The sequence below is a fragment of the Lissotriton helveticus genome, chromosome 4_1, assembly GCF_964261635.1.
Source record: "Lissotriton helveticus chromosome 4_1, aLisHel1.1, whole genome shotgun sequence".
Classification (NCBI taxonomy): Eukaryota; Metazoa; Chordata; class Amphibia; order Caudata; family Salamandridae; genus Lissotriton; species Lissotriton helveticus.
Window position 1 is genome coordinate 1,218,944,131 of NC_136063.1, and position 15,394 is coordinate 1,218,959,524.

General features: G+C 44.5%; 1 protein-coding gene across 2 annotated transcripts in view; it reads left to right on the top strand.

Moving 5' to 3' along the window:
- The window catches only part of LOC144829052 (NFX1-type zinc finger-containing protein 1-like), a 1,360,324-nt gene that overhangs the window by 1,099,686 nt on the left and 245,244 nt on the right, over positions 1-15,394 (top strand). For both annotated transcript variants that reach the window (XM_078687796.1, XM_078687797.1), the window contains exon 16: positions 8,857-8,967. In XM_078687796.1, the coding sequence (XP_078543922.1) occupies positions 8,857-8,967 (111 nt within the window). The remainder of the gene's footprint in view (positions 1-8,856; positions 8,968-15,394) is intronic.

The window sequence follows — 15,394 nt, forward strand, 5'->3', positions numbered from 1 at the left end:
AATCATGCCCACCCTAGAACACTAAAAAACTAATCCCTACCACCTGTGAGTGTGCCTGCCCAATCTTATTCCATTCTCACCCTCACTAACAACATAATACAACCAGTGTATTTCTATAAACATAAATTCATCAATAAACATTTCAAAATACATCCACAAGTTTCCACTGAATTAATGAATTCAAATGTAAAAAAAATCAAAAATATGAACAGGATTTAAATGTCCCTCATGACGAGTATTACTTTTCGTTTCAATGATTTTCGTACAAAACTGCATGAGGTCCCTGCATGAGGTCCCTGCATGAGGTCCCTTCTGGGTGTTCCCTGTGTTCACGCTGCCACTTTCCTGCTCGCTTTGCTTTGTTGGCCTGCTGTTTCTTGGCTGAGAGGACTGGACTTTAGTCTCTACATCCTGCATCTCTAAAGGTTCTCCACAGACTTGTTTGTGCTTGACTCCTGGTACTGAAGTCTCAGGGATATCAAAGACTTCACCTGCATCTTGCTACCAGCAACTGGGCTTCTTTGCTGTGAGTCGTGCTATGCCAAGTGGTGCCAAATCCATCCTGGGTCCTTGGAAATGAGTGGTTGGTACAGCAACCCAAAAAACCAACGCATCAACCCCAAAGCATTGTTTGGAACGTGTGATGTCCCTGCAAAATCGATGCATTGCTGCTGCCTGTACCAAAGCTGTGGACATCACTCTCCGAATGCGTGATGCAACGATCTTTACTAACAACGCAGCCCCGACTTTGCCAATGCAGTACCTCCGAATCACCGTGCTGCTTGAGTCTTGGAGAACACACCACTAACTTCTGCAGCGCCCTGACTCAGATGCATTTCCGTATCTGCGTGGCTTCGCACCAGTGCCTCACCTTCAGCCCAGCGGTTCAACGTCAATGCATCAACGCCATTGCCCGACTTCGGAACCGATGCATAGCCTGCGACAGCGACGCAGCCCCTTCATTTTTCAACACACCGTCCCCAAGCATCAAGGGATCCAAAGTACTGATAGTGGGTCTCTGTGACTTTTGTATTTGGCCTAAGCTCCATCGCGGTTGGACTGAACTTTTGGACTTTCCCCGGTCAAGTGTGACCAGGTAGCCCCAGTTGGAGCTATTAATTTCTAAGTGCTGCATTTTAATTTAATCTTGTAAAATTCATAACTTGACTTGTGTATGTTGGAGTTTTGTCGTTTTGGTCTTGTTTCACTCAGATAAATATTAGCTTTTATTCTAAACTGGTGTGGAGTACATATGTGGTGTTTTAACTGTGTGTGTGTGTGTGTGGGTGTGTGTGTGTGTGTGTACAAATACTTTACACATTGCCTCTTTAGTTTAACCTGACTGCTCTGTGCCAACCTACCAGAGGGTGATCAGAGGTAAGCTTTTAGTGTGTATTACACTTATCCTGACTAGAATTGTGGTTCCTGAATGGACAGGGTGCATACCTCTATCAACTAGAATGCTAATTTCTGACAATTTACCAAATGGCTAACAATAAATAAACTAATGGTACTTACAATAAAGAAGAAATACAAACAGTTAGAGGACTAGTAGCGAGAAGAAGAAAACAATGCGAGCTAGAAGCAGTACAGATAGGATGTTTTAAAAATTCCCAGTATTTTGGAGTTAATAGTAAGAATGAGTGAAAATGTGATTGACACACGGAGGGCTTGGAAGTACAGGGATGAATTGGGAGATTAGGAGGAATTGCAGCTAGGGTTGTACCACAAGATAACACATGACAGGTGTGGGGAAGAACTTCGGTACATTTTAAACAAATACACATGAGAAAGAAGTGAATATGAAAATGAAAGGGAACCCAAGGAGGGAGATGCCATAACCGAAGTTGATAGCCTGGACTTTAGGAGAGCGAAAGAGCATGTGGGAATTAAGTCCAAGAAGAAGTTAAGAGCAGTCGTCAAAGTAAAGTTAGGAATCATAAATTTAGTTGGGTAAGAATTGTTTGTTTTTATGGAGATATTATAGCTGGAATTTACAGGTATGAGCAATGTGGGAGGTATGGCTACAGAAGGAAATAGAAGGATTAAAATAATAATAATAATGATAAACAAATGTATAAAGCGCACGGCTACACTAACTAGTGTGTCTCCTCGCTGCGGTGCAAAGACGAACATGTTCCGCACAGAGAACAAAAAACGGTTAGACAGAGGAGTTCAAAGAGGGAAAGAGCCAAGTCTTTAACTTTTTTCGGAAGATTGTTTACGAAGCCTCCAACCGGAGCCCCAGGGGGAGTTTATTCCAAAGCTTGGCTGATAAAAAACGAAAGGAGCTGCCACCCATCTTTGCTCTCCTGATAGATGGAATGCTAACCTGCCCCATCCCGCTTGATCTCAGTTGACGGGTCGGGGAATAAGGGTTTAATAAGAAGTGCAGTTAGGTGTGCCCCTTTCTTTGTAGAATACGATGGCTGACACATAAAGCCTTAAACTAAATTTGCTCCCTTACCGGAAGCCAGTGAAGGGAAGCTATGTCCTTGTTGGAAGTGGCTCTCTTGGGTAGCATTAAAACGAGGCGCGCTGCTGCATTCTGAATGCGTTGGAGTCTCTGTATGCATTTGGTACTAGCTTCCAGGCACAGTGCATTCCCATAATCCAAGCGTGATATCACCAGAGTGTGGACCATAGTTTCCTAGCTGTAATCGGCAGTACATCTAAAGTCTTCTGGAGTCCGCGCAAGACTCCAAAATATGTTCCTGCCACTCGCCTGGTGTGGTTCTCAAAGGACAGCTTCGTGTCCAGCCATCTCCCTAGATTCCTCACCTGAACACAAGGGGAGGGGCTCGGTCCCAGTGTCTGAGGCCACCACGCTGACGACCAGATCAAGAGCACTTTGCCTATCACAAGCACTTCAGTTTTATTACCATTCAATTTAAGGCAGTTTTTAGCCATCAGGACGTCAGTTCTTGTAAGCATGTCGAACAATTGATGGCAGCCTTCTCATGTGCTTGTGTAAATGTGTAAATGTATTTCGATTTATATAGCGCACGAATCACCCGAAGGTCTCAAGGCGCTTGCTTAGGGAACCGGTCCTGGTATTCCCCTGTGAGATACCCCGGCAGGGTATCCACAAGGTGAAAGCCAGGCATCCCGCCGCGAGGGGCCGTAGTGGAGATTAAGCAAGCTATTGCCCAGAGTCGCAGAGTGTGACCCCGTGAGTCGAGTAGGCACCGGAGCGAGAATTGTCGAGTCCTTGGAATTTTGAGCCCGAGACCCGCCGAGGCGGGGAATCGAACCCTGGTCCACGGCTGATCTCAGCTTCCGGGTCTGCCGCCTCTAACCACTGAGCCACGCTTCTCCTGTGTTTGGGACACCACTAGTTGTGACACAACACTGACACCAAATTTTTCAGTATCTCTGCCAAAGGAGTGATATAGCGATTAAACAGGGTGGGGCTGAAAGTGGAGCCCTGTGGAACCCCTTGTTTCAGCTTAATACTTTTAGAGTGGTAAGGTTCCTGCGACACCTGGAAGCTACGATGGTACAAAAAGGACTCCAGCCATTCCAAAGCTCGGCCTGCCAGACCTCCTTTCCTAAGACGCTGTAGTAAGGTATGATGGGCCACAGTGTCAAATGCGGCACTTAGGTCTAATAGAACTAAGGCCACCGTCGGTCCCTCATCTACATATTTACGGATGATTTCCGTGGAAAGAAGCAGAGCCGATTCGGTGGAATATGATGCCCAAAAGCCAGATTGAGTAGGATATAGTAAGCTGTGTATACTAATGTGGGCTGTCAATTGGATGTTAACCACTTTCCCTGCAATTTTAGCAACGTACGGTAGCAATGAGATAGGCCGTAGATTCTCCAGTTGGCTCATGCTAACATTTGGTTTCTTTTTTAGCGGAATAACGATCGCCTCTTTCCATTTTTTGGGGACCGTTCCTGAGGTAAAAGAGAGCTCCAGGAGATATCTGATGTAGGGCTCAAATATCTCAATGCTCCCTCTTAGCACTTTGAGAGTAGCAGGGCCTCTAGGCGAGTCTGACTTGATGCTTAAGGCTACATTATTGAGAGTGTCACATGAGGGTACAGTAAATTCACAAAGACGTTCTTCTTCCACTATGTCAGACGACCCGTCATCATCCAAGCTCATGTTACGTGCTGTGTCCGGTGAGGTAGAATAAATCTTCCCTACCTTCTCTGCAAAGAAGTCGGCCACCAAATTGCAAGAATCCACTGAGCCGATGTTAGGAGCTGTGGTTCGTGCGAGTGAAGATATCCCTTTAAAGACTGTAAAAAGATCCTTTGCCGAGTTCTCCGGTGTCCCGATCCTCTCTTTATAATAGGCGGCCCGAGCCTTCCTAATAAGAGAATGATAGTTTTTAAGACTATAGTTATATTCACTCTTCCTAAGGGCTGGGAAGCTTCTTCTCCACCCTCTTTCAAGGCGTTTACAGGCTGATTTGGCTAATCTAAGTTCACCGCTAAACCAGGGAGCAGATTTTTGTTGTCTCCCAGGTGGTTTCAAGCACCATGGAGCATTACTGTCTAATGCCTCCACGATACGATTGTCCAATGCGTCACAAGCAGAGTCAATATCCATCCCGCCAGGTAGCCCGCCCTGTGATAGGGCCAGATTAAAGTTAGCTTGCGAAAACCTAGCCGACTTCCTATGCTTTTTCTTGGTGTCTGGCTTCTCCGGTAAATGAGATAGAGGCATCCAGGCACTGAAGGAGACCAAAAAATGGTCGGACCACGGAACTGGTAGCGGGGGCTCCATTTCTAAGGCCCCCCAGTTGCAAAAATCGGAACAAATAGGTGGCCCAGTTGATGAGTAGGGAGCTCCGATTTGAGTGTCAATTGTAAAGCCGCCAGTTGCTGACGGATCTCTTACGGCTCGATGTTTGACGATTCGTCAAAATGAAGGTTCAAATCCCCCAACAACAACAGTTTCTCGTAACGCAGTGCCGGTTGAATCAATTGCTCAATGATACTAGATGCAAACCTCGTAAACGGGCCCGGGGGCCTGTAAATCAGAAACCCTTTTACAAAATAATTTGTGGATACCATGATAGAGAAGAAGCCTGCTTCGCTATCCACCCCTCCACCGACTCTAGGGTACACTGAATAGGTAGCCTATAAATAATCGCGATTCCCCCTCCCCTACCGATAGGTCGATCCACTCTAATTATTCCATAACCAATTGGGAGGGCCTCGAGGATTTCAGAAGCTGAATCCTCGTTTAGCCAGGTCTCCGTGAGGAATAACACATCTGGCTGACCATCTACCAAATGGTCATGAATTTCCATTTTGTGTTTCCTCAGGAATCTGCAAATGATCAGAGAGAGGCTAAGCCTCTGGCCTGTCTCCCTGGATTTCAAACATGACTCTGCCGTAAAAGGGCAGTAACTACAATTATAACTCGTACTCCCTGCCATTATACTGTGCTTACACGACTCCATAATGGTGGGGCATAACGCCAGTAACTGTATGGGAGTATAGCTACGTACTTGTCAAATTAGGGCAGGGGTTTTTGCCCCGGACGGGCGCAGACGGGCTTGCCTTTGGCGCGCCGGCGGCACGTAACGCTGCACGTTTCCACGCCCTCCGCGCAATGGTAGTAACTACCGCCTCGGACCGGGGCGGGAAAGCTGACCGCTGAGCACAGATACCCGCTAGTGCAAGTAAGCTCCCTTTAAAGGAAGAGTCTGTTTTATGTTAAAAACAGAGAGGGTTTGTACTAAAACAAAATAAAATTAAGGAATGCAGAACCAGTTAAAATCAAAATGCAAGACAACAAAAGCAGTACAGCAAACACGGGTCAGAGCAGACTCTGCCACCGTCCTCTTCCACCGTGAGCACATTAAACTAGGAGAAAACAGAAACTACTTTCACCTTCATGTTGATGGCGTCTTCACTGTAGGTTATTGTGCGGTTTGGAGCAATATAATAGATTTGAGGCAGCCTATGGTTGTAGCCCAAAACGTTTATTTTAGCAAACTCAATCTCCAAGCATAAAACCTATATACCTTCCTTTTATTAAATTAAAAAATATATATGTATTATTATCCGGTGTTAAATATTTCTTACTGCATGTTTCCCCTCACATACATATCTCTCGCTAGCACTAATGTAAATCCTGTATTCCTTGCACATTTTGCATTACCTACTCAGACTCTGGTCACTCCATAGTGTTTATCTGTTTTGTTTCCTTTGTCTCTTGATTCTTTATTTCCCATGTTCATTTGTTTGCCACTTTCTATTACCATCCTCACCACTCCTCATTTGGGCAACTTTTCACATTTAAATGTTTAAGGATTCATACTGTCTCTTTCTCCGCGGTGCGTCCATTGGGGCGTGGGGGCGTAGCCCCCCCCCGCCCACAGCTCCCTCGGCGTCTCTGAACTTAAGTAAACTCAGTTTACTTAAGTTCAAAAACGCTGAGGGAGAACTGACAATCATGTCAGTCAGCATGACGTCGGCCCGGGTGGGCGGTCTGGCGTCATGTTGACTGACATGATTGTCAGACCGTCACCAGGGGCAGGCAGCAGCACAACACAAGTGCGCATGAGTGGGGACGGAGGGCGAATTTTCGCACCGTGCCCACTCATGCGCACTTGTGTTTTCAATTGTTTGCGCATGCCCATTAGGAGCCCTTTGGGCTCCTAATGGGCAGGCGGCGGGCGAAGAATAACCGTGCCCTAAGAGCGCCAGGATTGGCTGAGAGGGGCTGCCATTCCAGTGCCGACGTGGCGGGACCGGCTGTGGTAAGTAAGTTTTCCTGTTTATATTTTATTTACCCCCCCCCCCTCCCCTCCCCCCACGAGCCACAACTGTCTCTGTGTTCCTCTGCATGTGCCCGCCGTTCCCGCTCTGCCTCTCGTCTGACAGCATCAGTAGGTCGTTGTCACAGTTCTGTGCCGATGTCCGAGTGTTAAAGTTAAGTGACCCTGTCCGAAAGGCCGCGTGACGCTATCCCAGTGGCACTGTGCTCCTGTCTATCAGAAGCAGTGTGACTGACTCTGCGCTGGTGTCAGTGTGTCCCTGTCCGCCATTGCGCCCCTGCTCCGGTGTCCGGTGCTTGACCACCTGCTAATTAATTACTTCCTGCTCCACTGTCAGTGCGTGGTTTCATTGAGGAGTGACGCAGCAGAAAAGACGAGAGAAACCTGCGAGTCAGGGGGCGCATACTGAAGAGGATATCATTGTTTTGATGTGATTCTGGTACGTGCATGAACTGCGAGTTAACAGAATGCATATTCTTACTGCATGTGGTTGCATACCTCAGTCTCAGTCTTTGTGTGTGCCAGCTGGTCACTCACTGCGCGTAGTGGTGCCACCTCACTGGAGAAAAATACCAGCCCATTATCTACTCACCTGAGCTCTTTCTTTTCCATTTTCATTTCCCTTCCTTCTCTCTGTCCTCTGACTTCTCCCACTTCATTTCTCTTTGCCTGTCTCTTTCCATCCTGTCTTTACCCTCTTCTGCTACTGCTGTTTGTACTTTCTCTTCACCTCTCATTTTCTTACCATTTTGGTATCTGCTCGTTTCGTTTCTCAAAAGGAGTGACGTTTTCGATAGAAAAGCTTCAGGACTTCACGCACCCCTCATTTTTACAGGCCTGGGAGGCCCTATCAGCAGGACTCTGGCCTCTGGAAATATGGCCATGCCATGTTGCAGTTCTGCCAATACACGTATCCACAGGCCAGTCCCTATCGGTCCCCTCACATGAGTTCAAGGGGGGGGATCCCCTGCTGAAGACGAGGGCCTACCTGCCCAGCTCTGCCTACAGCCTGGCGACTACATGACCCTTCACCTAAGGCTACAGTTCCATTATTTTATTCTGGGGAAGGTTGTGTGCCGGCACGGTCTCCTAAATATGTCACAAAGCTCTCAATCGTTGTTTATCATCTTTACCGGGACATATTCAGTCTCCATCAGACCGCAAAGGGTTTCATAATGCTAAGATCTCACCATAACTGAATAGTGTTGTGATCTGATACAAATATTGTGTTTCCGCTTGTCTGGCGAACAGGCTATTTGAGAACGTGTTTCAAATACAGAAAAGTAAATATACACTTTCATTGAGATGGAGGGATGGATAGATGGAAGGGAGGTTGTCAGAAGATGGATGGATGCTCTGGTGACTCGCCAGTGATGAAAGGATAAATAGATGAATGAGTGGGCAGAAGAGTTACAGGTGAGTGTGTCCAGAAGGATTAGCGAATGTATACATGAATGAATGCTCCAAATGATGGACAAATGACTGGAAGAATTTCTAGTGAATAGATACATGGATGGATGAGCGAAGGGGAGAGTCTCTAGAGGGACCGATGGATGGATGAACAGATGAATGCAGTGGATGATAGAAACATGGATACATGAATGGTGGATGATTGGGTGAACAATGCGTGGGCTGAACACCTCTTATGTTGGCCGCACTCGCTCATTACGTAAAAATCAGCCCCAACTTTTACGCCCCACCACTTTCAAATGTCACCAGCCACCCTGGGTATTCACTCTTTTATAATTCCCCCATATTTTGATCAATTGCTAGAGAGCTCAGTACGCCTAGGCCTTCTTGAATTTATTTACAAAGGACTGGGATCATTCAGGTTAAAAGTTATCCTGATATTTAGGCTAAACTCACATCTACCCATTTCTCTACCTGCCTCCCTCCTGCACCAGTTTTACATCTTTGTGGATCCTTTTTCATAAAACAAAAATCTCATGCATGCATGTACTTGATTTGTACAGTTACTTTGGCACACACTCCTGAAGCATTTATTGCCTGCTCTACAAGGGTATCTTGATTGTACTGCGTTCAGTTTCTTAGTGAAAACAGTCAGCAAGAAAAGATTGCAGAAGTAAATTCATTGTATTCCCTTTTTCAGCTCCGACCCACTGCCAATGTTTACGACCTGGCAAAGAATTTCAATCTAGAGGTTTCCATGTTTGAGAGGCTGGTTAAAATGAATGTCCAGTATGTTCGCCTAGACTACCAGGTAAAATTTGTTGTTATTTACATTAAGGTGATGACAAAGTTGCATTTACAGGAGGGGTTGCCTGACAAGATGGCGGACCAGTGAGGTTGAAAATGGCACGTGCATAATCCTTAAATATCCCGTGGAATAACCTCAAAAAATAGAGCACCGTCGATATAAAACAACAGCAGCAACGAAAAGCATGCTGTGAGATCATGGAAAAGACTATCAAGTCCTCAAACCAGGGTTGGATCATGAGGGCAAGGTAACCTCCCTTTCTCCAATCTCCCTTGGACATTAAGCACCCAATGGAATGAATGTAATATGCAGGAGATTGTCCTGAAATTAATGAAACAAGGTGAAAATAGAATTATTCTTATGTTAATGTTTGTGGAACATGTATTTATTTGAGACTACATCTTGTGGTACCTAATCTAGTCTTCCAAATATGAGTTGTGTGGTTTCTATGTTATTACACAGATCGTTTCTCGACTTTAATAAAACAAAAATCATCCTTCAATTGAAACTTTGTTTTTAATATGACCGTGGTGCCCTGGTTAAATCTAAAAAAAAATGCCCTATTGTTTTATTGACAAAAATATTAGAGAGAAAACCTCAACTACGAAAATATTGTGGAAGTAAGTATATATTGTTAAGTATACATTTCTATCCCTAACTCCACATATGTGTATTATATGGTGTGATTGTGCGATCTCACTGTGTAACAAAGGGACAATTCCATATCAGGTCCAGTCAGGTTTGTTTGTAAAACCTTATCTCAGTTCTGGGTAGCTGCTGCTCAGAACAGTCAGGCATTAAGAAGTGCCAAAACAGTTGAATAAGAAGAAAATGGCACATAGTAAAATTCTCACACTAATTTATAAAAACAGGCTGGATATATAAATTAAAAAAAAAACAATAAATAACTGCTTTTCACTAATGCAATAATTTTTCTAATCTACAGCGACCCGTGATTTAGTGTGAGTCACAACAAGAAACTTGAAAACATCTATTAGAGCACTCTTGTGGAGTCTAACTCCTATAGGGAGCCAGTCACAGGGACCAGTCAGGTCTAGTTGAACAGTTACTTCTTGGTTTAAGCAGTCTCAGTCCAGTTCCCCGTCCTGTGGTCGAACCATCAGAGAAGTCAGTGGAGTGGCCCTGATAAAAATGAAGGAGTTATTCTTTCTGTCTGGTGTTTGTGGGCAACTTTTCCTCGAGCCTAAGAATCAGCAGGTGCAGTCCAGTCTTTGCTGCAGCTTTTCATTGAGGGGTCCTAGGAGGAGCACGGCAGTCCTTCATCATTCCTTCTTCCAAGACAGTGGTGAACTGAGGTCTGGATGCCACTTTTATGCCCATCACAAGCAGAGGAAGATATGACAACTAGCCAATCGGGCTGCTAGGTCCAGCCATCCTGAAGACGACTTCCTTTGAAGTATGACATCTAGATATCCTAGGGTACACTATTCTGCCACTGGCAACATGGCAGAATCCTACTCTCGATGTGTGGCGCGCCCTAGTTCATCCCATAGGTGTGGCTACCGAGGGTCTACACTCCCTTTGCAAAACCGGACTAACGATGGCTTTTTCCTCTCTTCCCGAGATGCCAGACTGTCTATCAAAAAAAAGAGCAGCCCCTCCTGAGTGTGACTACCATTTGCACAGCAAAGATGGCTTCCCCTTTGAAGCTTGCCTTTTTGGGCTCACAACCACTCCAGCCATCCTGCCGGGGAAGGTTTGGCAGGTACTTTGTTTCCATTCCAGAGAGAAGTTATCACTTCCCTCCAGGAGGGCAGCAGACTATCTTGACGAAAGTCTTGTTTGTAATCCAAAACAACTACTGGACAACTTTGAGCAACAGAGGGGCATCTTTCTAAAGTTCCACTTGTAAGCTAGTGACATTAAATTTGACTTGAGTAATAGGTCGGTCTTAATGCTAAAATTTGTTTTATACCTTGAAGAACCTTATTTAGTAGTCCCATTTGGAAGTTAGCACAGCTGAGTTGTAATCGTGTGTAATGTACCCTGCCTCAAGTGTTCAGTAGGCCTGCCTTAGGGGTAACTTAGAAATATTGAAAAGGAAAGTTTGAGCTTTGCCATTGGTTTAAATGGTAAAGTCGAGCTAGCAGTTTGCGATTGGGAGATATGTTTTACTTTGTCACACTTGTGGTTGCATAATCAGTGCTGCAGTCCATGAGGGACACTTAACTTACAGGACCTGGGTACCCTTGGTACCATATACTAGGGACTTTTAAGTAAGTTAACTTATGCCAGTTGGAAGTCAGCCATTTAAACATATACTATTAAGGGTTTTAGTACATGCACTTGCACTGTGGCCTGGTCAGCAGGGCCCAGTGCTCTAGAGTCATAATAGCAGTACCTAATAGTCAAAAAGTAGGGGTGAACCTGCAAAAATCCATTGTCTCACAATATGTTTATCATCAGTGTACATAGATATGGAGTGAAAAATAGTAAATCCATACTTACCAGTATAGATTTACCTTCATGATATTTTTGGTAATCAGTGTTTGATCTACAATATTTTTCTAGCACACAATTTTGTTGTTAATATTCTAACAAGCAACCGATGTAGAGGGTGCAAAATGAATGTCAATTGGCTGCATATTTTTCTGTTGTGGCTGTAAGGGTTATAAGTACAGTTTATTCAATTGAAGCAAAGCAAGACTGCAACTCACAGTATGCATTTGTTTGTTAAACGAATTGCATAAATGGTGCACTGGTGACATGGAGCCCATCACGTCATGTACAAACTTCTCAGCATGGCATCAAAAAAGGAGGAAAGGTAATGGTTTGCCCTCCCGATGACTAATACAGCCTTTTTGTTCCCATGTTTATGTAGGTCAGCGTTGACTATTATTGTGATTGTATTATATGACTGCTCTCATACATCGAGACCATAACTACAGACGCTAAAATGATACATAAACATTTACACATTCCTCAATTGAAATTGTTTAAATTGCAATTATATAGTGATTACTACCCCTGATGAGGGGTTGAAGCAGAGATGCCTAGTGTTTAGTTACATGTGTGTTAAATAATAGAAAACTAAACACAAGCTAGGTCAATATGAAGAGCTCTTTCACTGTTGCTGTGATAGCAAAAATCATTGGATACATGATGTTTGATTTACAGTCTCTTTGAGAATTGTACAGTACTTTTGTATTAGGGAAAACAATCTGTAGACATTATATTGAACTGTGGTCCTCAGTAAGTGAAAAACGAGTTACTTACTTGGGTCAACAGTCTCCAGAGTTTGTATCTGCTGTATATTCACATGCTTGAATCATCCCCATGTTCAAGTTCCTTAATAACTGAAACAAAATGTTTAATACTAAATAGAGCCTGAAAAGATGTTGAATATTGTCCCTTCTGATGGATAGTTAAAACCGCTGATTCCTCACCTTTAGGATAATCCCGGGTAACAGACTGAATCCGCAGATCTGTGGTGGCTTCATACCACCGTGAAAGTGATGGAGCAGAACTGCATGTAACTGCCACCCATGTGCGCTGATGCTAGCTACTTTCTTTCCATGTATGCTACAGATGCATCATTAAGCAGAATGATTCACCTGAAAATGCCCAGAGAGAAAACAACAGTCCTCTTTGGTTCGTGGCACACAGACAAGGAAGAATTGGCATGTGGCCATAAGAGGACAAAGGGTGCCAGAGGGCACATTCAACCTTTGCTCACTCGAGGATAAGTCATGCGAAACAGAGTGCTGTCTGAGGTCCCCTTGAAGGACCTGATGTTTAGTGCATTTTTGAGGGGGTAGGGAGATGGTTTGCCACTATACCTCAATTGGTCTTATGATTAAAAAAAATACAAAGGGAGCAGCGGAGAGGGAAGTTTGCAAGTAAGGTGATGGGGTGGAGCCACTGGGCCACCAGTGTCAGATAAAGGTAAAAGGGGCATAAGGGGGAGGGCCACTATGTGTATGTTTAGAAGATTTATAAAGCGCATAGCTGCCCAAGGGCTTTTCCTGGCGCTGCAGTGAGAGTGACAGATAGATGAGAAGGGGCGTTCATGGAAAGAGCCAGGTTTTGAGTTTGTTCCTGAAGCTATGTAGGTCCTTCAGAAGTCTCAATTAAATGGTCATTGAGTTCTAAAGTTTTGGGACCAGATGAGTGAAGTATCTCCCTCCCCATCTGGCTCTTTTTATTATTATAGTGCTCATTAGGGAATCAGACGAGGACCTGAGGGACCTGTTGGGGAGATAAGGGGACACGAGAGACCATAACAGGGCTGACCCCTGCCATGCATGGCTTTGTGGGCTAGGCAAAGTGCCTTGAACTTGACCCTGGATTGGATAAGGAGCCAGTGTAGTTTGCTCAGTGAGGCTTTCACTGACTCGCGCTCAGGAATTTTTAGTATGATCCTGGCTGCCGCATTTTGAACAACCTGCAGCCGATTGACTACATATTTGGGGGGCCCTAGGTACAATGAGTTACTGCAGTCTAATCTTGAGACTACTAGTGTGTGAATCACCGTTCTCCCTGCCTGGCCTGGGAGAAGGTCCAGGATTTTACAAATCAATCGGAGAATACCGAAGCAGGTGGCTGAGAGTTTTTTTAGGTTAGGCATCCATAGAAAGATTCTGGTCAAACCACATCCCCAGGTTCTTGATGGAAGTCTTGGGGGCAGGGGGGCACCCCAGGTTGTCTGGACAGCTGATCCTTTTCCAAGGGTCGGTGCAGATACCCAGGAACATTCGCTCTGTTTTCTCCCCGTTGCATTTTAGACTGCAGTTAGTCATCCATTTAGCGATTTTTATCCCCATGCATGGGAATAGATGTATGTGATTTGAGTTGGTAGCATCAGGCACTGAAATTACGAATCATGTGTCATCGGCATAAGACACAAAAGACAGTCCAAACTGCTCTACAATTTGTGCCAGAGGTCTCATATAAACGTTGAACAAGGTGGGACTGAGTGCCGATCCCTGAGGGACTCCATATGAGGCATTAAAAGTGTCCGAGAAGAAGCCTGATTCCATGCATTGGAAGGTTCTCTCACTGTGGGCCCGATACACAGAACTAATTTACGACAAAATCCTAAACTTACTACTTTTGGTATTCACAGAAGGCATTTAGATGTCTTAAGTTAGGATTTTGTCTTAAGTTAAGATTTTATCTTCAGTTAGGATTTTGTCTTAAGTTAAACTCAGGTTTAACTTCAGTTTGTCTTAAGTTTAACGCAGAACTAAATCCTAACTTAAGACAACATCCTAACTTAAGACTACTAAATGCCTTCTGTGAATACCAAAAGTAGTAAGTTTAGGATTTTGTCGTAAGTTAGTTCTGTGAATCGGTCCCTTAGAAAGGAAGACAGCCATCGGATTGCCTTATCCTGAATCCCAATCTCTCCTAGTCTATGTATCAAGATACTGTGATCAACCGTGGCAAAAGCTGCACTTACATCAAGAAGAAGGATGGCAGCAGTACCCCCCTGGTCCAGTATCATTTTAAGTTTCTCAGTAACTAGGAGAAGAGCAGATACCGTGCTGTGTTGAGGGCGGAACCCCATCTGGTATTGGTGCAGAATATTATACTCCTCTAGGAATTGTGAGATAATGCCATTCATGTGTTTCTCATTGACTTTGCCTAGAATGGGGAGCAATGAGATGGGTTGGTAATTCCCCAATGAGGTGGGATCAAGAAGGGGTTTCTTGAGCAAGGGCTTTACAATGTTGTGCTTCCATTTGTTAGGCACTATCCTGGAGCTCGGGATAACAAAATGAGATCTGCTATTGTAGAGAAAACTGGCTCCCCTCCTTGGAGAAGAATATGAGGGGGGTCAGGGTCGTGCAGCGAGCCTGATTTGATGTTCTTAAGGCTAACACCCAGCTGTTCCATACTTAGAGACGGAAAGGAGTCAAGAGTTGGGGTGGTTGAGTGAAGAGAGGTCTGAACTATCGTGCTGACCAGGGCTGTCAAAGATTTCCAGCATGACTTCAGAGTCAGTCAAGGGGTTCAGGTGCAGTGAGTTATAGATAATTTCCACTTTATTCTTAAAGAAGGTGGCAAACTCGTTGCATCTCTCCTCAAAGAATTGGGCGGAGGAGGACCTCTGGTCTATGGTAGTAAGGGACTTAACGATTTTAAAAAGCTCTTTGGGGAAGTTGGCGGCCATATTGATCCATTCTGCATAGTATTTTGTCTGAGCTTCTTAATATCATTGTGATGTTGTCTGATTGCATTTTTGTACAGCATATTAAGATCGAGGGGATAAGTCTTCCTCCAATTCCTTTCTAGTCTCTTACATATTTTCTTTTGGGAGGTTAAGTGGCAGTTGAACCAGGGTGCTCTTCTGGGATGACATTGAGTTTTCATAGTAGGTATCTTAAAGCATTTTTTCACCGAGTCATTAATCCAGTTCGCTAGGGAGAAGTTGTGCAAGAAAAAGCGAGTTTTTAGGGGAAGAGTG